Below are 25,902 nucleotides of genomic sequence, written 5' to 3' on the forward strand. Positions count from 1 at the left end.
ATTGCTGGATCATATGGTAAGTCTATTTTTAGTTTGTTGAGGAATCTCCATACTGTTTTCCATGATGGCTGCACCAAACTACAGTCCTACTAGCAGTGTAGGAGGGTTCCCTTTTCTCCACTCCCTCTCCAGAATTTATCATTCATGGACTTTTGAATAAAAGTCTGACAGGTGTGAGGTGATACCTCATTGTAGTTTTGATTACACAATAGCCAAGACATGGAAGCAACCTAAATGTTCATCGACAGATGATTGGATAAAGAAGTTGTGGCATATTTATATAATGGAATACTACTCTGCCATAAAAAAGAATAAAATAATGCCATTTGCAACAACATGGATGGACCTAGAGATCATAATTCTAAATGAAGTAAGCCAGAAAGAGAATGAAAAATACCGTATGATATCACTCATATGTGGAATCTGAAAAAAAGAAAAAGGACACTATGAACTCATCTACAAAACAGAAACAGACTTGCAGACTTAGTAAACAATCTTATGATTACTGGGAACAGAAACAGACTCACAGACTTAGTAAACAATCATGGTTACTGGGGAAAAGGGGTGGGAAGGGATAAATTTGGGAGTTTGAGATTTACAAATGTTAGCCACTATGTATAAAAATAGATTTTAAGAAAGTTTCATCTGTATAGCACAGGTAACTATGCTCAATATCTTATAATAATAATAACCTTTAATGAAAAAAATATGAAAATGAAAAAAAAACTGCTCTGTATGCTTGTGAATCAGTCACTCATTTTTTTCCCCACTGAATATTCTTATTGAAATACAGCATATGTACAGACAAATGCACAAATCATAAGCACACAGTTCTGTGCATTTTCACAAAGTGAACACACCCATATAACAACAGGTAGATCAAGAAATAGAAATTTTCCAGACTCCCAGAAGCAATAATCCCAGAACAGATTAAATTTATCTATTTTGTCCTTTATAATAAAATGGAATCATACTGTATTTTGTTTGGCTTCTTCAGCTCAACAATATTTTTGTGAGTTACTTATCCATTCTAAAGCTGATGGGCATTTGAGTAGTTTCTCCCTAAGGGCTATTTTGAAAAGTGTAGCTATGAATATTCTTGTACATGTTTTATGGAGGACAGATGTACGCATTTCTGTTGGGTATCTACCTAGACTTGGACTTGCTAGATCATAAGTTATGCACATATTCCTCTTTAGTAGAAAATGCCGAACAGTTTTCCAAAGTGGTGGTACCAGTTTACACTCCCACATGTAATGTATGAGCTTCTGGTTGTCCCACATTCTTTTGGTATTTTTTGCCATTCTGTCACTCATTTCTTTTTAATCCATAATCACTTCCCAATATGCCAAAATAAATCACAAAGGATTTAAATCCTCTTAAATCACAGAGAACAGTGTAGTGTAGCATAGTGCGTGGTGTAGCACCAGGCAGCCTAACTTACCAGACTGGTGACCTCTGAGCCACAGTGTCTTCCTCTGTAAAATGGGGATGATAAAGTACCCACTTCACAGGGTGGTGGACTGACTGAGATCATGCATGCAAAGTACATAGTATAGTGACTGGTATAGAGTGAGTATGCAATAAACTACTGCCCTGCATAAGACCATATTTCAGAGCTGGGGAAACTGAGGCCACAGGGATTAAAAGGATCTGGCCAAGGTGACTCAGTAGTAAAACCTGGTGTGGTTTTCTCAAGTCAGTCTTAAAAATTTCTAAGAATTTTTTCATAAAAATTGTAAAACTGGATCTACATTTACAATGAATTTTATTCACTTGTATTCACACATTATGAATTTTATTCACAATGAATTTTATTACCGTGTGATTTCTACTTCTAACTTGGCAGATTTCATCAGATTCTCCAAGAGAGGATGTAGGTCAGACTGCCCTCCAAGAAAATCCCAGTGCTCCTTTTGTCACCAAGCAGGTCTTAGGAGGAGAGATTTGCATTTTACTTGGAGAAACTGAGTCCCTGAACAGTCAACTATTGGCCTCTGCCAGATGGTAAAACAAGGACTTGACAAAATAGTTGTTTGCAGTTGAGATTTTAACCTTTGCCTATCTCAGAAATTCCCATCCAACTCAACTCTTTTGTTAGGAACACAAGGACTCATTGGCAGTTCTTGTGACACATACCACCAACTGGTTAACAAATAGGAGGTTAGATGTTACTCTCCTGCTGGGTCAGCAGCAGCAGCTCTCATTTCCTGATCACAGCAGGATCAGAGATATGGGGTCAGGCCTAGGAGCCATGAGAATGTCTTGAGATGTCTGGTCCTACCCAGCCCCAAGGAGTGACACGCAGAATGCTTACGTGGCCAGGAGATGCCTGCTGGGATGCATAGAGAAGCACTTCTTTTTCTTGGAAGACACCCAGGAGATAGTCTCAGGGTGGACTGGTGTGTTTTTACCACCATATGTTCTTTTCTTGCTCTTATTCTTTTTTAATAAAAGAAGCAGCCCTCAGAAGGCAAAAGGGTTGGGCTAGATTAATTAGCAGATTTTGGTTCTCATTATATTTACTTAAATGTGTCTCTCCCTATAAGGCAAAATACTGCTGGTTTTCCCCTTGTGGTTATGACAGTTATCTTTTAAAATAAAGTTTGTTTAAATAAAATGAGTAATTTTAAAGGAGGCCAGTAAGACAATAATAGTACAAGTGACAAGTTTATATGATAAATTATAAAGACGATTGGAGCTTCAAGGTAGTAGAAGGAGATGACACAAATCTGAAGGCGGTAGGGAGTGATCGGAGTCAGCAGCCCTGAACTAAAAACCTATCTCAGCCACTAATGGGGAGTGTGCCCTTAACCACTTCACGTTACTTCACTAGTCTTCTCACTTGTCAAACGGAGATTATTTAATCCTTTTACTTGCAGAAGGGTCGTGAGAATGAAACAGAATATCTGTAAACTTTTTGGCTAGAGTAGAGGTTCTATTAGTGATAACTTTAGTAGTAGTAGTAGTCGTTGTTGTTGTTTTATAAATGTAATAGAGTGACCCAACACCCCAAGATCCCTGAAACAGAAGCAGTTGTTTTTAAATCCCAGAGTGGGGAGGGGAGCAGATTAATTATAGCTTGACAGACAATGCTGAAATTAACTTGATACTCACTTCCCACCCTAAGAGACAAGGGAAGTTTCTGCAGCTACCACAGAGTTCCCCAAACACCTGTTCCAGCACCGGGCTGGTTAAGACAGTTCAGATTTCTCAGCATTAAAACAGGCTTCCCAGAAAACGCCTTTTCTTGTGCAGCATCTCAGAGCTGGCACATAGAAATGACTAGTTTTTCGTGTTTGTTTGTTTGACATTTGCTTGGTTGTTGTCACCGTTTATTTTAAACTCTCCAACACTCCAAAGGTAACTTTTTTTTTTTGCATGAGCTTTTGTCACTTTATTGTTAACCAATGAATGCTATACAAAATTACAGATGTAATTGTAACTTAATTGTAAAACACAAAATTATGCTAATGGTAAAAGCCTGTTGGAATTTGCCAAAAACTCATTAATATATTACATTTTTTTTTAAATAAGAGAAGGAAACGCTTGGCTTGTTTTGAAAGCAGTGTTGTGTTATCTATCTACCTGTGGCATCTACCGCCACTGCCGTACTCAGCCGTTGCAGCTCAAAGGCGTCCCTTGGTTGGGGAGGGGGTAGGAACTGCAGGACAGCGGCCAGGAGGGGCGTGGGCCCGAGAGCTGGGGGGCTTCCCGCTCCAGCAGCACAGTCTCAGCCTCCTGTCTGCCAGACTTCTGCCCTCGAAGTCCACTGATCAGCTGGGAGTAGGAGAGAGGGCGGTGCGATCCCTGTTTCTAGGAGTCCTCCTTCGCTCCTAAGCTATCTGCGTCCCTAAAACGCAGCTAAGGGTTTATAACCCACTTTGTTGCAATACCTTCCACCACCTCGAGAGAGGGCGATCCGGCCCGATTCTGCAGTAGAGAAAACTAAGATTTCAAGTGGTTAAGAAACGTGCTCAAGGACATTCGCCGCGTCTGTTGGGCACGAAACGCCTTCCGGGGATCCCTCCTTGGGTGGGCTTCTCTTCCCTCGCCATCGGTGACCCCCAGCGGACCCGCTTAGTCTCTGCAGCGGGCGAGTTGGGGGACAGGGGGTAGATCGCCGCGCCAACCGGACTGAGTCACCCGCCGAGGCCATAGGTAGCGCAGCCAACTCTCCCTCAGCGTCCCCGACCCGGCCCCGGGGTCCCTTTCGGCGAGAAGCTGTTCCTGACCGCTCCGCCTAGGGCCCAGCGCTCCCGCCGCATCCCCGATGTGGCGTCAGGTCTGGTCACTGTCCCATCGGGGTCCGCGTTCCTCTGTTGAGGAGCCGCGACTTCACCCGCGCACGCATTTACCGTCAAGGGTCCAGACGAGGGCCCGGTCCCCAATCCGGGCCTCGCTGCAGCCGCAGAGACCCCCGGCCCGCTCCGGCGCCAGCGGACTGAGATTGCAACGACACCCAGATTAAGAGCCTGAGGCGCGGGGAGAGCGGGCGACGAACCCGGGGTCTCCCGCACTCCGCTGGGCCAAACTCGCCTGGGGCGCCGGCTGCGGGAAACCAATCCGGGGCCGGGGCGGGGCCGGAGGCATGGTCTCCGTGGGCCCCTCCGGGTCTCCAGGGCTTGGAGCCTGTCCTCAGGCGTGGCTGGAGGGGCGGTCGCGCGGACGGGGCGGGACGGGGGCGGGGCCGGGCTCCCTCAAGGGCTGGCGCGCCACTGAGCTTCAGTCAGTGCCCCGCGCCCGCGCAACTAGCATGACCGATACACTGCTGCCCGCGGCTCCCCAGCCGCTGGAGGAGAGCGACGGCTACTTTCGGAAGGTGGGCAGCTTTGGGCGGGCTGGAAGTCTGCGGGCTCCAGACCTTTTCCCCCCGGGCTGTGGAACGCGTGGCTGGGGTCGACCAGGCCTGGAGGGGGAGGGGGCGTACTGGCCAGGGGCGCGCGGGGCGGAGGCTCGGGGTGAGGGGCGCGCCCGCAGTGCACCCGGCGCCCGAGAGCAGGTGACTTCCGGGGCGGGGAGGAGGGCGCCTGGAGCTGCCCCGCGCAGGTGTCGGCGGAGGATGGGGCCAGGAGGGGGTGCTTGGGGTCGCTCCCGCCGGCCGTCCCGCGCCCCTGGGGAAGGGATCCGTTTCTAGCGCTCTGGAGCCCTCGGCCTCGCGGCGTGTGGGGGACCTGAGCCCATCTTCCACCCGAGCGCTTGGCTGGGGCGCGTGGAAATAGAAGGAACACCCCCAGGAGGGTTGGCGTTCCCCCTTTGACTCTAGAATACTTCTAGTGTTCGCCTCTTTTACTTTTTAGAGGGTAGGAGGCCACCTCAGGCGTCGCCTCCTTCTCTGCCCCAAGTCACCCAGGAGGGCGTGCGCGCCACAGACGCAAGGGCCGCGGTCTCGCCGCTTCTCCACTTCAAGCTAAAGCGGATTTATCCGATTGTTGGAGATCTACGGGGAGTGCGGGCTCCGCGGGAGCTTGGCACATAGCGTGGGCTCCCTCCCAAGGGGTAACAAGTCTTCAGCTCTGTCCCTCAAAAGCGACCCCAATCCATGGAGCGGGGTTGCTAGGATGCCCACAGGTGGTAAGGCCTGGGCTACAAAGATGCTTTTGAGCCTGGGGTCACCGTGACACCTATCCTTTCTCCTTATGGGTCCCTGTGAGTCTAAAAATAGCCTTTGGAACTTGGCCAGGCTTGACTGGGTGGGTTGAGAAATTGTTTTTTTATATATGACGGTCGGCAGAGTGCGTAATTATAAACAGGGAAGTGAAACTCTTTCCCACAGAACAATCAATTCTTAATTGTTCCAAGCCTAAAGATCCGGTTGGTGAATGCACTTGGCATCTTCCTCCTTCTCCCTTGACATCTTCCTCCTTCTCCCTTGACGCTGCCTTTGGACTTTTGCTCTCTGGTGTGGGGCAGTGGCCCCAGGGGACAGGCAAGCGGGGACGCTGGAAACAGGTGAGGACAGAGTTGGAAAAAATCTTTTCGGTTAAATTGCTTTCAGCATTAAAAAAAAAAAAAAAGAGTAGTTTTAAGGTATAGTTAAGTTAAAACATGTCATCATGGAATTACAGGATTACTTCTAATTATATGTGGCATTTGGGACAGAGGATCACAGGCCATAGAATTGCAGAAGGAGGCCAGGCCTGGGAATCCCTGATCTCAGCCCTAGGGCCTCAGAGCCTGATTGCCACTCCCACAAAATTGCTTTGTAGCCTCCAGCAAGTTGCTCCCTCTCTCTGGGATTTCATTTCCTCCCTGAATTGTTTGTCCTCTGAAGAGTGGAGATCTGGACCTCCAGCAACATCTGGGGGAAATGACAGAGGGAGGGGCAGAAGACATAGTGAACACCTGCAAGGGTTATGTTCCCTAGTCTTCTGAAACAGGTTTTCCAGGGCAGGATCTGCATAGGAAGGAAAGTGGATGGCAACGAAGCTGTGAAAGGATTCAAAGCTAAGTGTTTTTAAGGTGCAGGTTCTCTGGTGGTAGATAAGAGAATAATGGGTGCAAAATAAGATGAATCACTGGTTTGCAATTAGAAATAATACCTCTTTTGAAAACGAGACCTGGTAATGATCATTGTGCTATGTCATACTAGTCCAAAGAATGTTCTTTGTGCAAGGTTAGTAGAAGGTGTTGATGTGGAACCCTCCCTGATCTGTGATCTAAGCCAGTTTGTCCTAAAACAAGTGCTTCTTGAATGAAAGAAAGGTAGACGTTACACAGGTGAAAAGGGGGAGGAAGAACACTTTGGGTAGAGAGAACAGCATAGGTGAAGGCATGGGATTGTGAGCACCTGTGAGTGAACTCTCTGGGGTGTGGAGGTGTAAATGGGAACTAGGCTGTTCAGGGGTCATGCATTCTGGGTGCATGGGAAGGGAACCCAGAGATCCATAAAAATGTTTAATGCAGGACCAGACATGTGAGATTTATGTCACAGAAAGACGACTTTGACAACTGAGTGGTCAGCGGGTGGAGGATGGGGAAGAGGCAGTGGTGGAGCCAGGCAGGGAGGAATGGGGAGGGTTTATCCCCCTCTAATCCTCATTGTCTCCGCCCTACTCTGATACCGACCACTGATGACTTTTCAGTTGGTTATGTAAAGTACAGCCTCATCACTCATCCTTTCCACCAGCTTGCAGCCCCTAACTCAAACCAGGGGTCCAGACTAGATGGAGGCAGGGATTCCAGTGGGGAAAGTGGAATGATGAGAGCCTGAGCTAAGTGGGGGTGGAAAGTACTAACGGACAAGATATGGTGGGGGAAGATGCTGCGGGACAGGAGCCCAAAACGTCTGCCTTAGGGGTCTGGGTAGAGGGTCAGCGCTTCACAGGGGTTGAGGAACCAGGAGACTGGTGTCGGGGGCAGTGGATTTGAGGCCCCCAAGAGACATATGAGTAGTGGTCCCGGTGGAGAGAGTCCACTCCGTAGACCTGGCAGCCACGAGAGTTCCCTGGCTGGAGATGCAGCTTTAGTGGGGACATCAGTGTGGGAGGCAGTGGGATGTTGTGAAAAAGGACCCAAAACAGAGGGAAATAATACCTCCACTGAAGGGACAGGCAGAGATGGGAGGGAAACCAGGAGAGTGACAGTGTCAAGGCAGCTGAGGCAAGAAAGCCATTTTAGTGGAGAGGAGAGGCTGATAAGTCAAAAGAGCCCTGGAAAATACTGGATTTAGTCCTTTAGGAGGTGGAGAATTGGAGACAAAAGTCTTTGTGATGAGGTGGGGGGTGGGGAGAAGGGCAGAGCAGATAGTTACTAGAAGGGGGATGCGGGTAGAGGAGAGAAGAAGGCAGGTTTGTTTCGAATGATAAGGGAGGTCTAGAGCCTTTTTAAAGCTGAAAGTGAAGAAGTTGTGGGGGGCAGGGTTTGAAGATTCAGGGAGAGAGAGCAAGCTGTGTGGAGAGGTCCCTGGAGGCCAGGATTGGAAACAGCTGGGGCACATATTAGCTGGATGAGCCAACCAGGGGCAGTGAGTGAGGACCCCAGACTGGAGATGTAATCGGGTCATCAGACAACTGCTCCTAAGGCGGTTCTCCCCTCCTTCCCCCCAACTCCATCTTATCTTGAGGATTTTACACACATTTACAGGACCAAATTAATTTCCACTAAAGTCAAGTTTCTCCTTCATCTTGTTCTCTTTATCCTACCTTGCCTCCCCTTCCTCCTCTCTCTTTTTTCTTTTTTCTTTTGAGCAGGGGAGGGCGATGATTAGTTTTGTTTATTTATTTTTAGAGGAGGTATTGGGGTTTGAACCCAGGACCTCATGCATGCTAAGCATGCGCTCTACCACGAGCTATATATCCCCTGGCTTCCTCTTCTCTTGAATGTGCCATTCTGCTCCATTCATTCAGAAAGCATTTACTGAATGACAGCTCTGAGCCTGACTGCTGTCACGTTCTGGGCACACTTGACCCTGGCTTCTGTGGCAGTTCATGGCAGGCCTCATTTGTTGGGGTGCCAAGCAGTGCTGGGAGTTGGATAGCTCAGGCCATGCTTGAATAAGAATCAGCTTCTTAGATTTAGTCCAGAGAGCAGAAAGTAGAGGGTTCCATGGTCCATATTCAGAGCTTCAAGTCTGTTTTGTGAGACTTGCACACAAAATGAAGACTAATTTCCCAAAAGTCCACTCTACCTGCTGGTCCTGGACCCTGAATGTGTAAGACAATCATTGGCAGAGAGGGAAGCCCCCTGGCAAATTAGGGTCTTTTGGGGGATGTGTGGGATATGACATGGCTTTACTGAGTCCAAGGACACAGACTCAATTTGACCCCAGGTCAGGCACGGACACCCTCAGCTCAGATCCCGGCCTCCTGAGCTAGCAGCCTGAGGGGATCTCTGAATTAAAAACAAACAAAAAGTGCAGAATACTTTCTGGTCTGTCGCAATAAGTTTCTCTCTTCTCTGGCTTCTCACTTTTCTTTCTTTACATTAATATGTTTAAATAGAGGTACAGCTATATAAGAATAATTAAATAATAAATTACTTTCTTAAAAGAATGACCAGTGGAAGTGGAGCTTCTTTTTCCCAAACAGATTTTTACAGTCCTCCTAAATGAAAGTCTTGGAAGAATGTGTGTTCTGGCCTATTGTTAACACAGAGTAATAGAAGTTTCCAAGACACTGCATCCTGAGAGCTGGTCCCGTCTCCGGGGCTCTCCGGGGTCTGTAGTCCTAAAACCCACAGGAAAACTTGTTCTTGGCCAAAAGAAAACCAGCCAGAGAAAAGCTCGAGAAAGATGTTCCCGGGGCTGTTGAAAGGTCTTAGCAGTATGTGGAAGAAGAGAGTGGTTACAAAGTGCAGCATTGTGGGACCTTATCTGCCTCTTCATCCTCTGGGAACGCTAATGACCCAAAATGAATTTAGCTCTATTGTTTTTACTCAAGAGCTGGAGGAGAAGTTGTTTCTTGTTCACAGAAGCTTCCAGGCTAGACAGGGCCCCAAGGTTCACCGTGTCCTGGTTTATGGCCCCTGTTTACTCTGGATTTCCTCAAGGCTCCAGCAGAGAAGGAAGGAGAAGAATTCTTTTTTTTTTTTTAATCCAAAGGCTCATCTTAGGTTCTTCTCTGCACCATTCATCTTAGTGGGGTGTACTTTCATGGTAGCATCATACATAAGCACACTTGTGTAGGGGGAAGCGTTCTGCTGGGCTGAGTCCGAGGAACACAGTGTGGGTCATGGGGGTGCATCAGCTCCAACTTTACTGGGCCGTGATGATGTCTCTTCAGGTGTTTGGACACATCCCCTTGGAGCCTTTAATCCTTTCCCAGGTAGGAGAGTGGGGAGGGAGGCAGAGGGGTGAAGGTTTGTGATGCTGCTTCCTACCCACCCCCTACCCCACCATGGTCTGAGGCAGGTCCTGAAGCCCAGGCTGGATCCAGGCTGATCGTGGCCTTGATGAGGGTCTGCCCAGCTGCACTGGTACACACCAGCGACCCAGAGGGCGTGTCGCACAAACACCGGTGCGCGTTGCTGGATCCTGGCCAGGAGGGGGTCCCCTGGCAGAAGCAGAATTTTCAGGTGACTCAGAGGAGAGTCAGTGTGATGAGCTGTAACTCTGTAAATGTCCCTTGCTTCCTGGGGCAATTTGGACAGATTCCAAGACACCACCTGATGATCCTGGGCATTGGCTTTAGAGTGATCACCACTTCCTCCTTTGGCTCAGGTACTGGAGTCTCGTGACACAAAGGCTACATTGGAGGTGGCCACAGAGGACAGTGGAACTGCAGGTGCAGCTAAGCCAAACTGGGTGTCAGACTGAGTGCCTGGCAGAGCGGGCAGCAAGAGGTGCTGGCCGGGGCCAGGTCTCCTGCCAGAGACAGGGAGAGATGCAGGGCCATCTGGCTGTCCTAGTCAGACCTGCAGAGCTCACCATGGCTGTGTGCCTCAGAAAATCCCAAGTTTCGATTGGATTCTAAGAGGAGAAAACAGCAAATGATCAAAAGCAACTTCAGAAAGTGTCTCTTTTTCTCCAATATTATTGTATTAGGACAGTAACATAAATAGTAAAAAGGGTAATTACAGAGGCGAATAAAATCATGCACGTATACCAGTCCCCCCCCTCCGCCCCTACACACCCAACCACCCACGTTCTAGGTAAAGACAGTAAACTATTGGTGAATACATCCTACCAGTTGAAATAAACATGTCATTAGCTGAGTCTGGAAATACATTTGACTCCTGGAAATTTTGGTGATTGTAAATCTTTGTCATTCATTCAGCATGTTGGAAAATAACTGTGAGTGGCACACACTTTGTGCACACACAGTAGGTGTTTATAAAGGTTTGTAGAAATGACTGAAGGGAGCCTCTAGTTAAAGATTATGGCCAAGTGTTGATTTGTATTGTGGCCTCCCTACCCCCATGGGGATGGATGGAGACACCCGAGGGAGGCATCTGGCAGAGATCCTGAAAGGGCAGAAGTCCTCTTTACAAGTGCCAGATTCTTGTTTTAATTTTTATGGACGTGGAAAAGCTAGATTCTGTCAATCTAAACTGCCCTCAATCTCCAGCATGGTGAAAAGTTTAATTAGATGTATGTGTGTATTGCAGGGTATTGTTTGCTATTTTTGTGCCTTCTGGTTGACAACTTCTGGCTAACTCATAAACAAACAATTCTGTTTTCCAGAGCTCGGTGGTTGAGTGAGGGATTGCATAACTAGGAAGGAGTGAGAAAGGCAGAGAAAAATATCTTTGCACTAGAAAAGCAGCCAAAAAACCCACTCTTCCATGCCCTGTGTGAGGGTCTCTAGTCAGGAGACCCTGCACGGTCACTTATCAGTCTTACTCCTGACCTGGAGACCCCAAGTTCACACTGTGCCCTCACTTTGCTGGAAGCACATCTACATGGGTGGGCTTTATCTTTTCTGCGTGAAAGAAAGGCCCTCACTGGTTCTCTGGGTGGAGGGGAGCCAGGTACCAGGCACTGCCTAGAGCCGGGCCCCAGCTGGGGAGGGAAAACTGCTCCATTCCCTCTGTGTCTGCCTTCCCACTGTCGGACTCTGCAAGTACCGGCTGATTATCCTTTCCTTTCTTCCAAATCAAGTACCTCTGGTATTGCCTGGGAGATGCTCTTAAATCCTTGTTTCCCTACCAAACAATTTGACTATACACTAAGGGCCTGTGGGTGTCTGTTGACAAATAGAGTTTTCACTCTGGGTGAACTTATTCTAGTTAGGAATTTTTTTAGTTGCAGTTACCAAAAAATCTAATCCCAGATGCTTAGGCAAATAAACATACTATGGTACATCCCAACAATGGAATTCGCAGCGACAAAAAGGAGCAAACCGCTGATAAGTACAATATGGGTGAATCTCAAAGCATATTATTGAGCAAAACAAGCCAGACACAGTAGAACAAATACCATATGATACCAATTTTTAAAAATGGCTTAAGCAAGGAAGGGAATGCATTTGGCTCCTGTAACTGAGAAATCCTGAGGAATGGCTTCAGGCCTGGCTTGATCCAGGGCTCATATACTACCACCCATCAAGACTCAGTTCCTTAGTTCTGCTCCCCACTGGATTGGCTTCATTTTGGGGGAGACACTTCCCTGCTGTGGTCATGTGGCTGTAGCTGCCCAGTCTCACATCCTCCTAGGTTCAAGACCGATGGGGAAAAATGAAAGCCCCTTCTTGGTGGGCTCTGGTTGTTCTATGGCAGGTGCTCACCCCAACTGATCTCAGGGCTGAGGCCTTTGATTTTCTTACCAGCCAGGCATGGGTCAGATGTTCTTCCCCTTGGAAAGGAGGTGTGGGAGTATGGATTTACCACCCCTGAACATTATGGCTGCGAGGTGGGGGAGTGGGACGTGGGTCACGGTGGTCAAAAGATGTGCAGTGATGCTGGACAGCCCTCAGCCAGGAAGCATGTAAAGGGCGTGTAGGGGTTGAGCTGTCCCAGCATTCCCACACATTCCTGCTGCTCAGGCTCATCTCAGAGTGGCAGGAAGGACATGGGCTTAAGTCCCATTCCCACCCTTACTGCCTCTAGCGTCCTGAGTCGCTCACTTAATCTCCAAGCTTCAGAACTGTGGGATTCGAGATGCATACCAGAGTCCACGTGGGCAGTCTGACACATGGGAGACCCCACTAAGCTAGGGAGCAAACTGAGCTTTCACTCTGTGCCTGCTTTTCTCAGGTGTTGGCAGCTGGACCATCCTTCCACGTATGGAGATGGGTCCCCATGCCCAGACCTTAGTCTGATCAAGGAACCGGCAGATTCCAAGTAGTGGACAGACTCAACTTCACTGTAGGGCTTGTGGACAGTGACCCTAGAGGCCAGGACAGCTCATTTGTTCCTACCACCCCTACACCATCCCTTCCCAGTTCCGAGGCCAGGCAGGCATGATGAGTGCTGCCTAGGTCCTGTGCACAAACCCTCAGTCCAGTTTTGGAGCAGCTCTACATCTTAAATGTGAACCGTTTAAGAGCTGAGGCATGGCTATGGGCTGCAGGGCCTCACCAGCACAGAACCCCTGGCAGGTGCCAGTGGACAGCTAGCAGCCTCAGATGATACCAGGGCTCCTTTCTGGTAGTCTCACCCAGATTCATCTCTCAGGGCTCTGGGAAGTTTCCAAACAGCCCCGTGGGCGTTCTGGGTGTTTCCAGCAGGCCCAGCATTCCTACCTGTCAGTAAGAAGTAATGTAGTTTGGGGTCCAATTACTCAGTCAGATCTAATCCTGAGCATTCCTATGTCTTATCTAGAAACTTGACCCCACATCTGTGGGCTAGTTAGGGTGTTGCAACTGCAGACCAGCCAGAAGTTGGGTGAAGTATGGGAGCAGGAAAAAGTTATCATCCGTGAGCTGGAATGGCTGCTTTATCTCAGCTCTGGGAATGTACGTAAAGGAATTAGTTATCAAGGCTTCTCTGTGAAATAGAACACAGCTTTGGTGAACCATGTAATTTTAAGTCAGATTGAGCCATCCCTTCATGGTAATTTCAGGAAGTGGGAAGGAGAGGGGCTGGCACTTATTTTAGCCCTTTAAGTTTAAGTTACCTTAATATTAAAGACATTTTAATCTTATATCTGAAAAAAAGAGAATTGGTTTTGTTTTTTAATTTTTCAGTTATATTAGGTAGAATTGTTACAATTTGACTGCACATATGCAACATATTGCATGTAAATACAAATATACAATATACTGCATATTTTTTTTAACTTACGTATATGTACTGTTCATTGTTTCTAAGAACAGTTTAGAGATTTAGCTTTTTGCACTTACATAGTTATCAAAGGAATAAAGCCAATCACAAAATAAGAATCAATAGAATGCAGTAATCCAGTCTTAAAGAACAGTCAAATGTGCTTACACATATTTAAGAAATCAGTCATCTAAGTTATAAGTTGTTCATTTGTGTCCCCCTTTTTTAGATTCCACATGTAAGTGATATCATATGGCATTTTTCTTTCTCCTGCCTACTTCACTTAGAATGGCGATCTCCAGGTCCATCCATTTTTTATGGCTGAGTAGTAGTCCATTTTAATTTTATTCTTTTTTATGGCTGAGTACTATTCCATTGTATGAAAAAAGAGAATTGGTTTTCTGAGGCAGCCTGCTGGGATATGAGAATGAGAGATCTCTAGAAGAAATGTGACTCATTTCTGACCAGATTTCTAGTCCGAAGGGCACTGATATGGGAAAATTTCAGAGAAACCTGGGTCTGTAAATAACCCATTTCTTTCTTCTTGGGGTCCGGGTTGAGGTCATGGGCGTGGCTTGGGCAGAGGTGTGGGAGGCCAGGTGTGTATATAGCTGTGATGGTAGGGATGAAGGCAGTGACGCAGCTGGAGAGAAAGGGCAGTCCCCTCACCAAATACTGCCCACCAGCCACACCCAGGATGTGAATACAAGCCCTGTCGTGGGTAGTACCTCAAGATAAGCTTCAAGAAGGAATGGAACCTTCACTTAGATTCCTGGGCTCCTACCTGCTGGGGTAGGAAGAACGCTATCAGGTTAAAAGGGAACTTTTTGAATTACTTTGTTGTACACCTGAAACTAACACAGTATTGTAAATCAATATACTTCAATTGAAAAATAAAAGGAAACTCTTATTCTGATCTTGAACTTTTCAAAATGAAGTATTATAATCTAAATGCACCAGGAAATAATGGACAGAAAACACAGTATTCACTGAAAAAGAAATTCAAGTGATCAATAATATATGAAAATATATTACCTTCACTAATAATAAATGCAAATTGGAAGAATGGGATATCTCTTTTTTGCATATCAACTTGGCAGAGATTTTAAAGTAATAGTTTGTGGGAGGAGGGTGTAGCTCAGTGGTAGAGCATCTGCTTAGCACTCACAAGGTCCGGGGTTTAATCCCCAGTATCTCCATTAAAAAAAAAATAAATAAATATACCCAGTTACCCCCCCCAAAATAAAAATAAATAAATAAATAAAAACTTTTAAGCTGAATAATAAAAGGACAGCCCAGTTTTAAAATGGGCAAGGACTCTGAATTGATCTTTCTCCCTATTCAAAAAATATACAAAATAAGCACGTGAAAAGAGGTTCCACTTCATTAACCATCAGGGAAATACAAATCAAAACCACAGTGGGATGAATAACGAAAAAAAAAAAAAAAACCCCACAGTGAGATGCCACACACCATAGGTTGGCTATAATAAGAAAGACAGACCATTACAAGTAGTGGTGAGGATAGAGGTAAATTGGAACCCTTGTATATTGTTGGTGGGAATGTAAACTAGGAGAGCTGCTTTGGAAAATAGTTGAACACTTCCTCAAATGGCTAAACGTAGAATGAACCATATGATACAGTAGTTCCACTCCTAGATAGGTACCCAAGAGAAAGGAGAAAATACATCCACATAAAAACTTCCACGTGCAAATTAGCAGCCCTTTTCATAAAAGCCAAAATGTGATGGAAAAAAAAAACAAACCCCCAAATGTCCTTCAACTGGATAAATAAATGTGTGATGGAATATTAGGAACAAAAAGGGGTGAAGTACTGATTTGTGCTAGCCCATGGATGAACCTTGAAAACATTACGCTAGGTAAAGGAAGCCAATCACAAAAGACTGCATTTTTCTACAATTCCTTTTATATGACATGTCCAGAATAAGCAAGTCTATACAGACAGAAAGTGGATTTGTGGTTGCCTAAGGCTAGTGGGGAGAGGGGACAGGGAATAGAGAGTGGCTTTCTTTCCTAGAGGATAATTGGAATGGTATGTGGGGGCGCTTAAAGAGGTGAGACTCCCTGGAATTTGGCCCTTTTATCTTAAAGGAAAAATTTGAGGTTTATAAAGATTCATGTTTACAAATATGCATCAAATAATTATAGATAAGAGCAGATACTTGGAAACAATCTAACTGTCCAACAACAAGGAGATGGGCAATATGATGTGATTATTAAAATCATGGTTTTGAGAAACATTTCCTAATAAAGGAAATTTTCATGCTAGAGTGTCAAGTGAGAAAACATGATAGTCTATGTGCCACTGTGTAGATAAAGGGTACCATAGCGGTTCTAAGGCTGCTTTCCTTAGGAAGACCTGCTTGCAAGTTAGGCCTCTGCCTGGCATCTGGGAACCTGGCTCTTGGAGTGTTCCCTCCATCCCCTAAGTGATAAAGTTGGCTTGCTGGTCCTGGACTGACAGTGAACACAATGTCATTTACAGCAAACACCTGCTTTCCTTCTGGGAGCCTAGAATTTTGGAACGTACTAGGCAGAGGGTACCTTGGTGATCAGTCCCTCATGAAAATTCTGAATTTTATTTTCTAATGGGCCAACCTGGGCAGTGACATACATGTTGCTGCATTTTTGTTGCTGGGGGAAGAGTGTGTTTGTGTGACCCTTCCTCGGAGGGAGAAAGCGTAAGGAAGTCTGAACGTGGATTCCTCCAGACTCTGCCTCTATCTTTCCCCCTTTGATCCAGCTATGTGTCCTTACTAAACCGATATCATAAATCTGAGCCATGAGTGCAGCCTATATGCTGTGTCCTGTGAAACTCCAAACATGGGGCTGGTCTGGGGAACTCCCGACACAGCCTCTAATGTAGAAAGTAACAATATGCATATATAAAGTAGGTGGGCGGGCTAGAAACCAATTCACAGTGGCTATTTTTGGAGTGATGTTATGATGAATGACTTTTTTATACTTTTCAGTATTTTATATTTTTTCCATGTTGATGTTATTATATTTATTTTCAGAAAGGGTGAGTTTTTAACACATTTTCTGTTGTATGATGTGTTGTTATCATTTTTAGAGTGGCTGACCTCTGAAGGGGCATCTCTTGTTTTCCCTTAGGGTTGCAATCCCCTTGCCCAAACTGGCCGGAGCAGACTGCAGAATCAGAGAGCTGCCTTGAACCAGCAGATCCTGAAAGCCATGCGGATGAGAACAGGAGCAGAGAACCTTCTGAAGTAAGTGTCTGCCAGCTCCACTGCCTCATCTGGGAGCCTGGAATCTCCTGAGACCTATCCATCTGCTCCCTAAACTGCCAGGCCTGCCTGGCTTCTTCTCAGCTTTCGGTTTTGGCTTTGAGTTTCCTCCTCATTCCTGGCACCTGGAGCAGACCCTTTGTCACCTCGAGCTTAGACATGCTAATGACAAGTATTTTACACAGCCTCTGTGTGTTTGGGAACAGGAGGGCAATGGAGGAAGCACAGTTGCCCTATTCTTATTTATTGTCCCTGCTTTCTTGGGACCCGCCTATTTTCTCTATTGCCTAGCACTATGTCTGAGCACTGCTTGCTAAATCTCTGATGAACGTGTAAAGAAAAGGCACTCAGAAAGGAGGGAATGGGGGCATTTCTCTTGCCAGTGTCCATATCTCTAATGAGAGGGGCCCTGTGCAGCCCTGCACTCTTAGGTCACTCATTATTAAGCTCTGGTGGTAAAATAGTTACTTATCAAGCGTTGAACTCACTGAAGCCTTACCTGTAGGCAGCTATAAGCCCTCCCCACACCCTTCAGTGCGACCAAGACAATGTGGCAGCTTCCTCTTGTTTACAAAGAATGTAGACTTTCTTCTTCAGAGTCGCTGTCAGCCCTGCGCTGCCTTCTGCACTGGGTGTGGAGGCAGCCACTAAGCCTGCTGCCCAGCCAAGTAGGCAGATGCCTCCTGGAGCTTCAGAAAGAGACGCAGAGTGTTTGCTGGGACCTGGAACCCGGAAGCCTGGCCGGGAACCCGGAAACCTGGCAGGATATGGATAATGGGTGTTCCCAATGGGTCAGCTTCACTGCTGGAGGACTTAGGGAGCCCTGCAGCTGCTCGGTGGCTGTTGGGAAAAACAAAGACACCAAACAGGCTGTTTATCAAAGAGCCCCAAGGCTCTGGTGGTCACAGATATGTACGGAAGGTGTGATCTGCTCTTCCATGGGCGTCACTCACCTGAGTGCTCAGTAAAGACAGAAGGAGCGTTTCTGACTATGAACTTGGGGTAGATTTATTTCTGAATCAGTCTGTATTTGCTCTTTAGGAAAGATCTCTGAGGTATGAAGTGGGGGAAAAGAAACATGCAGAACAACATGCCCGCATGTGTTTAAAAAGTTCGTACGTATGCTTTTGTGTCTGTGCAGACTTTTTCTAAAAAGGATGAAGAAAGAAGCTGTCAGTAGAGTGGGCTCTTGGGAGCAAGACCTGGGTTGGGGGGTGGGGGTTGGTTAGAGGTGACTCCTACTTGTCATTTTATCCTTTCAATGTTTGAATGGATTACTTTCATTCACTTTTATTGTAAAATACTGCAAAAGCCCAGAAAGATAATATAAGCAGCCCCCTGATGCTGCCCCCGGGTCAGAAACAACAGTGCTGTGCCTGTGTTGGTTTTGTTGCTCGTGGACACAAGTCCTGGGGAGGGGCACATGTCTGGGAACCTCTTTCTCCAGTTACTTCTGTACCAGGGTAGAAGGGACGTTGTTCCTGAGGAGACTGGGAAGATATTGTACCATTTCCGCTTTTAAAATGTCTGACAGTGTTCCTGTCCCCAGAGCAGTCTGGACCCAGGAGTTGTCAGGTCTGCTGCACAGCGGGTCTCAGCGGCCACTGCAGCTCAGGAGAGGCCCCCAATTTTGGGAGAGGCCTCCGATTTCAGGAGGGCCTGCCGTGCGCTGAGCTTGCAGTGCCAAGGAGGCTGCAGGCGCAGTTCCCTGCTTTCCTGATGCGTAATCTCTTGCAGGGGAGCCTTAATACACAAGCAAACAAATCCAGTCACGTCAGGAGGTGATGTTTTCTAGGGCGCTGATGAAAAGGAAATATGATAGAGGTTGACGCAGTGCAGCCCGGCCTTGGAGACGGAGGGTGGTCAGGGAGGCCCTCTCTGACGGAGACTTGGCGTTGCTAAGGCGGGGACTAGGGCAGTTTTGTCTGTCTTGCTCTGTTAACGACACCAGCAAATAGCCTCTCCGCGGCCCAGTGGCTCAAGCTCATTGTCAAGTCGGTGGTTGTTGAGCTGGCTGGGTGGGGGTGGGGTGGAGTTGTTAATGATTCTTGCAATGACCTAAAAGTTCAAAGTGCCCCTCTCTGGAGACTGTTGTCAGAGGAAACCCTAAAGGTATTTATTAATCTGACTTAACCGGCACCAACGGTTTCCCAAAAACAAACAGGGCATTTAGCCAAGCCCAGCTCTGACCCGTAGGTGTCCCTGGGCGGCCAGTTAGAGAGCTGTCTCTGCCAGCGAAGGGTAGTTTCACTCATAAACTGGACCCTGCTGTCCTTTCTGTCCATCTGTCTGTTTTCTGGTTCCCAAATGTCCCACCACAGCCCCCTGATAAAGTTAGAACAGTTGGAAAGTTTGGGGGGTGGACATTTGGGAAAATGTCCCCCCAAATGCAGGAATGTGAGGGTCCCAGTCCTTACCCACAGTGGTAAGGGGGCCTTAAGCCTGGGCAGACACTGTGAGGAGCTGTGTTTTGTACCCCATCAAGGCCTTCTCTGATGCATAGCAGCCAAGAGTCTGTGAGCTTCCTGGAGTCTGATTAGGAAGATATCAGATATTTTAAATGTACTTTTTCAGGCCAAGCAAGGACAATAATTTTCTCTCTTTTCCTAGCTCCCTTCCCTCCCTGGAGAAAAGCTGGGGTAGAAATGGGATGATGTTTCTCAGAAAACAGATGGCCTTTGTGAAATTTAAAGCCAGTTGCCACACAATTCAGTTTTAACTAACTGGTTCTTTGAACGAGGGCGGGTCATTTCACCTCTTTGGGCTTCGGGCTCTCTTCAGGGGGCCAGGTGGGCATGGAAGAGAGTGAAGAGGGCTGGGACTGGGACTGTGAGCAGTAGGGAGGGGTGGGGACTGTGGCGAAGTGCAGAGAATATGTTCTCTGGAGGGGCAACTACAATTCGGCCCATACAGAGGGCAGGGCCACAGTTGCCAGATCTTCAGTTTTGTTTTGTTTTGTTTTCTCAGGAGAAGCTAAGAGATATGCCTTTTTTTCTTTCTTTTTTTATCTTCTGATAGTTGAATTTTAAAATACAGGCAACTAGTTCAAGGGGGGAAAAATAACATTCTGAGAGCCAAGTGAGCAAATCCCATGGACCTCCAGTTTGTGACTTCTGGACCAGAGGCTCATGATGTTCTGGGGCAAGGGTGACCTGGGGTGGCTTCGGCTATATGAGTGACTTGAGGTTAATGACTACTCACACCATCAGTACTGAGAGGGGCTGACGTCTGTGCAGTGGGGTGCACAAGCCAAGGCCTTGGGGGCCTGCACCGACTCCGAGGCCTGCCTTCCTACAATGAGAGATGGGCTGGGAGCAGATGTCCTGCCAGATGGGCTGATCTGCTGCCTTAGCCCAATGGCCACATGAGGGCACCAAGCAGTTCTTGCTCCAGCCTTCCTGAATCCCTGGTAGAGCAGGATTTGGGGTCAGATGGATTAAGGACAAACTGCTCCAGTAAGGTCTCTGAAGCTGGTACAAGCTTGTCTTGCCTGTCAACAAGCCTGTTCCTGGAGGGACAATTTTACTAAAAGACTTGAGAGAAAAAAACATTTCACTAAAACAAATGGAGATATATAGGTCAGAATGCAAAATTCACATGCTTCTTTAAGACTAAACATGGAGACGTTAAAGAAATTTTGACCATCATCCCATAGGAGCATCTTGTGTGGAAAAGTTCTCAGAAGCTCCAGCTTGAAGGACATGTATGGATGTGGGTGGTAGCTTCAGGATATCATTCAATGTGGCCCTCCTTTTCCTGTTCACACATGGTGACTTGATCACTCATAAAGGGCAAGTGGGACACCTTTTAATTCTTGGCTTTTGCAGCACGTGTATGGGCTTCATGAAAAACCCAAGGGAGTAGGCCTTTCCTTGGTGTCCAGGCCAGAGGGAGGCCGTGGCAGGGAGACTCTGGGCAGGAAACAGCTGAAATGCCCTTCCACCTCATCCGGGTTGGCCTCTTTTGGTCGTAACATCAGTTACCAGACCACGGGGTCTCAGAGGAAGTGTGCACCCAAATGAAAGCTGAGAAAAGCCCCTGTTCTTCCAAGAAGGCCCCTAGAAAGGATTCATATTCATCTGGAAAGGCAGCCCAGGTGCAAGCACCTGTATTGAGGAGACCAAGGTTCTGGTCTTCATTGCTAATTCGGGCCCACCGATGCTATCCTTAGCCATTGCCCCAGACTGTTCCCCCGCACGGGCACACACACCACATTGAACGGGTGCACCTTATTCGAGAAGTGCCCTCTTGACTAGTGAATCAGTGAACAAAATCATGACTTGTACTAGAAATAGCTCCCACTCTAGGGTTGATTTCTGAATCATCATTGTAACCCTAAGGTCAGCATCGTGGACACCAACCCTGAGGGCCCCATGTGGCCACTGACCTTTTCCACAGTGACCTGTGACCCATGACCCACCCAAGGAGGTCCACATCCAAAGAGCATGTTGCGAATCCTAAATCTCAAGTTGTTGCCAAGTTGAGCGGAAGGAGGAGTGGCCGATCAATACATAGAGTTGGGAATATCAGGAGGTGGCATTTTTGGAGGTTCTCCAGGTATTTGGGTGGGACTCTTAGGGCCTAAATTGTCATATTTGAGTTGGACCCATTCTTTTGCTGGGAACCAGTCAATCCCCCCACCCCACCACACACACTTACACACCAGTGATGTAGAGGGTTAATAGGCAGAGGTTCTTACTATTTTCTATTTTTTTTTTTGAGGGGGGAGGTAATTAGGTTTGTTTATTTATTTATTTTTAGAGGAGGTACTGGGAATTGAACTCGGGACCTTGTGCATGCTAAGCATGTGCTCTAGCGCTTGAGCTATATCCTCCCCACAACAGGCAGAGGTTCTTGTCCCTCCAGGGGTTACAGTTGTTTGTCTTGCCTCATTCTAAAATGTACGTGAGGGAACTTAACTACTCATACACAGCATGTAAGATTAAAGGAGGAACAAGCAAGCATATGGGGGCATGAGGAAGAAGAAGAAAAGAGAAACTTAGCTGGAAATAAGGCTAGTACACACTAGAAAGTCTTATATCCTGTCTTAGACATCGGCCACAGTTTGTCTCTGAGTTTTCTGGCAGGCAGTGAGAAGGGAGTGTGATCTGGAACACATTTCATACCCATTAGCCAAAAGCCACCCAGTTGCTTCTAAGAAGAAGCTGCCCCAGTACGGAGAGCTGGGAGGACTTCCTTGCACGCTTGTGGACTTTATCGGCTAGTGAATCAGTCCTGTTCTCAGTAACATCTCTGTAGCTAAGGTTTTACAAGTGGCAGGTTGTGACGTATGGTGTGTAATGAAATCAATTCAGTGGGTTGCTGTGGTATAATAAATAAATATTTGGTCCTTGTGCCTTGTTCCTGGCACAGAGCTCCTAAAACCCTTGGCATCTCTTGAGTGTCTTTTGTATGCTAATGGTGACGCCTGATAGGGGAGGGGCCTTCAGGAGGGAGCGCTATTTGCCAGAAAGACCAAGCCCCACCCCTGGACTTCTGGAGAAGGCAGGGCTGGAGATTGAGTTCGGTCACCAATAGCAGAGGGTAGGGTATAGCTCAGTGGTAGAGTGTGTGCTTAGTATGCATGAAGTCCTGGGTTCAATCCCCAGCATCCCCAATGATTCAATCAGTTATGTCCACGTAATGAAGCAATAACACCTCCTTAAATCTCTAAACTGTGAGGAAATTCGAGGTTGGAGAACAGGTTGAGGCGCTGGGAGGGTGGCCTGCCTGGGGAAGGCGTGGTAGCTCCATACCTTCCTTGGCCTATGTCTCTTTTCCATCTGGCTGTTCCTTAGCTGTGTCCTTTAAAATAAACCACAGAGAATGTAAGTAAAATGTTCTCCTGAGCTTTTTGAGTCATTCCAGTGAATTATCGAACCTGAGAGAGGGTTGTGGAAACCTCTGATTTGTAGCTGGTCTGTCAGAAGTACAGGTGCCCCGCCCCCCACAACCCCCACCAACTTGTAACTGGCTCCTGAAGTCAGGGCAGCCTTGTGGCACTGAGCCCTTAACCTGTGGGCTCTCTGCTAACTCTGGGAGCTGGTGTCAGAACTGAATGGAATTGTTGGGCACCCAGTTGGTGTTGGAGAATCAGAGTTGGAGAGTTTCAAATATTACTGTTTTTTTTGTTTTTTGTCTTATTAAAGAAGGTATTAGATTAGAACAGGATATAGTGGAGTGTGTCTCATGTGTGGCAGTGTGGTTTTGTGAGACTTTTGTTTTGGGGGGCAGATGTTTATGCATGTACTGTGATACAAAATGCATTTCTTACTGGGGATCATGTCCTCCAAAAAAAAATTCTCAAACGAATAATCTTCACCAAACTGAGCTTCCAATATCTCATCGCCTGGCTGGGGAACCCAGGCAGGCGCCTGTGAAAACTTACTGGGCAGTGAAGGCAAGTTGCATTGTAACTGCGGGCAGGTCAAGCTCGGCTTCTTCTGAGGGGTCATAGGCTTGTTGTTGATCATGGAGAATGAGCTCAGGCAAGGGAGGGAGGGAGATGAAAGGGAGAGAGGAGATATGAATCCATCATGGAAAGAAACTGATGGGCCCAAATATGTCAAACATGTGGCAAGGCGGGGAGAGCCCCAGGGGAGAGGACGCACTGCAGGGCCCGTGGTGGACTTCGCTCTCTGGAGGAAAGGTGGACAGTTGGTGAGCAGAGCAGCAGATGGATTTCATCAGCTGATGGGGGGAGGTGGTCAGGTGCTGTCTCTGACTGGCTGGAGCTTTTGGCTGATAACCCTCAGGTGTCCTCACTCATGAAATGAGGGTAGTTCTAGAACCTGGTCTGAGCCAAGTCGGAGGACTTGCTGGGGTGGTTCAAGGAAATGTGCTTATTAGCAAGGCCTGGCTTAGTACTTGGTTGTCACTGCCACTGTTCGTTTTGCAGTGATTCCCAATCTGAAAAATGAGGGAGCACCTGAGGGTCTTCACGTATGTGTCCAGACCTCTGCTTTGAGAACTTGGGCAAAGTTTCTTCCTCCATCCTGCTTAACACTGTTCTGTTTTGTTTCTGCTTCGGGGGCTGCTATGAATAATGCTACTGTGAACATTCACAATCCTGTCTTGGTTTGGACATATGCTTTCATTTCTCTCATATGGATTCCTAGGAGAGCAATGACTCGGTTGTATGGTAAGTTTATGTTTTAGCATTTTTCAAAACTACCCAGCAAGTTTCTGTTCTAACATTTTTCAAAACTACCCAGCTATTTCCCGAAGAGGCTGTATCATTTACATTCAGCAGTGAATGAGGGGTCCAGTTTCTCTCCACCCTCACTAGCACTTGTTATTGTATGTCTTTTTCATTATAGCCAATCTAGTGGTTGTGTATTGGTATCTCATGGTTCTAATATGCATTTTCCAATTGACTGGTGACATTGAGCATCCTTTCATGTGCTTATTAGCCATTCATCTATCTTCTTTACTTGTCTATGCAAATCTTTTGCCCATTTTTATGAATTCAGTGAAGTTGCAGGATATATAAATCAATATAAAGAAATCAGTTGCACATCTATACACTAATAATGAACTATCAGAAAGATAAATTAAGAAAACAGTCCCAACACTTGGGCTCTGTTGGTGGGACTGTAAATCGGTGTGGCCGCTATGGAAAATAGGATGGAGATTCCTCAGAAAATTTAGAATAGAACTGCCATGTGACCCAGCTATTCTACTTCTGGGAATTTATCTGAAGAACTTAAAAATACCAATTCAAAGAGATATACGCACCCCTATGATCACTGAAGCATTATTTACAAAAGCAAAGATATGGAAACATCCTAAGTGTACATTGATAGATAAATGGATAAAGAAAAAAAGATACACACACACACATATATATAATGCAATATTACTTAGCCTCAAAAAAGAATGAAATCTTGCCCTTTGCAACAGCGTGGTTGGACCTTGAGGGCATTATGCTAAGTGAAACAAGTCAGAGAAAGACAGATACAGTGTGATCTTACTTATATGTGAAATCTAAAACAAAACCAAACAAACAACAAAAACAAGCTCATGAATAGAGAACAGATTGGTGGTTGCCAGAGATGGCGGTTTGGAGGTTAGATGAAATGGGTAAAGGTGGTCAAAAGGTACAAACTTACAGTTATAAAATATGTAAGTCTTGGGGATATAATGTATAGCATGGTGACTATAGTAAATAATACTGTGTTGTATATTTGGAAGTTGCTAAGAGAGTAAATCTGTTTGTCTGTCTATTTTGTTTTATTTTTGATTGGAGGGAGGTAGTAGGTTTATTTGTTTATTTTTAGAGGAGGTACTGGGGATTGAACCCAGGACTTTCTGTATGCTAAGCATATGGTCTACCACTTGTGCTATACCCTCCCCACTAAGAGAGTAAATCTTAGAAGTTCTCATCACAAGAAAAAAAATTCTGTGACTGTGTATGGTGACAGATGTCAAACAGACTTATTGTGGCGATCACTTTGCAATATATACAACTATAGAATCATTGTTTTGTACCTGCAACTAGCATAATGTTGTATGTCGGTTATAATTCAATTTTAAAAAATCTTCTGCCTATTAAAATTTTTTATTTTATTTATTTATTTAATTTTAGTTATTTAGTTATTTATTATTTATTTGATTATTTTTTATTATTTAATTAACAGAACTCTTTATATATTCTGTCTACAAATTCCTTATCAAATATACAATTTGCAAATATTTTCTTCCAGTCTATGGCTTGTCTTTTTCTTTTTAAAAAAATGATGTGTTTTGAAACACAGAAGTTTTTAAATTTGATAGAGTTTAGTTTATCAATTTCTTGTTTTATGAATTGTGCTTTTGGTGTGTAGCTAAGAATACTTTTTCCAGTTCAAGGTCATAAAGGTTTTGGAGTTTTTGCTTTTATACAAAGCTCTCTGATTCATTTTGACTTAATATTTGTCTTTGGTATGAGATTTAGATTGAGATTTATTTTTCGCCTGTTGTGCAGAAAGGAGTTATCATAGCAGACCTGAGAT

The 25,902-nt window shown here is 46.0% G+C and overlaps 1 protein-coding gene across 1 annotated transcript in view; it reads left to right on the plus strand.

The window, feature by feature from the left end:
* The first annotated feature begins 4,664 nt into the window (after positions 1–4,664).
* Positions 4,665–25,902, plus strand: part of RHPN2 (rhophilin Rho GTPase binding protein 2) — a 50,136-nt gene continuing 28,898 nt past the window's right edge. Inside the window, exons 1-2 of the mRNA XM_074369844.1 lie at positions 4,665–4,822; positions 16,776–16,891. Of these exons, the coding sequence (XP_074225945.1) occupies positions 4,757–4,822; positions 16,776–16,891 (182 nt within the window). The 5' untranslated portion in view covers positions 4,665–4,756. The remainder of the gene's footprint in view (positions 4,823–16,775; positions 16,892–25,902) is intronic.

The sequence above is a fragment of the Camelus bactrianus genome, chromosome 9, assembly GCF_048773025.1.
Source record: "Camelus bactrianus isolate YW-2024 breed Bactrian camel chromosome 9, ASM4877302v1, whole genome shotgun sequence".
NCBI classification, from domain to species: domain Eukaryota; kingdom Metazoa; phylum Chordata; class Mammalia; order Artiodactyla; family Camelidae; genus Camelus; species Camelus bactrianus.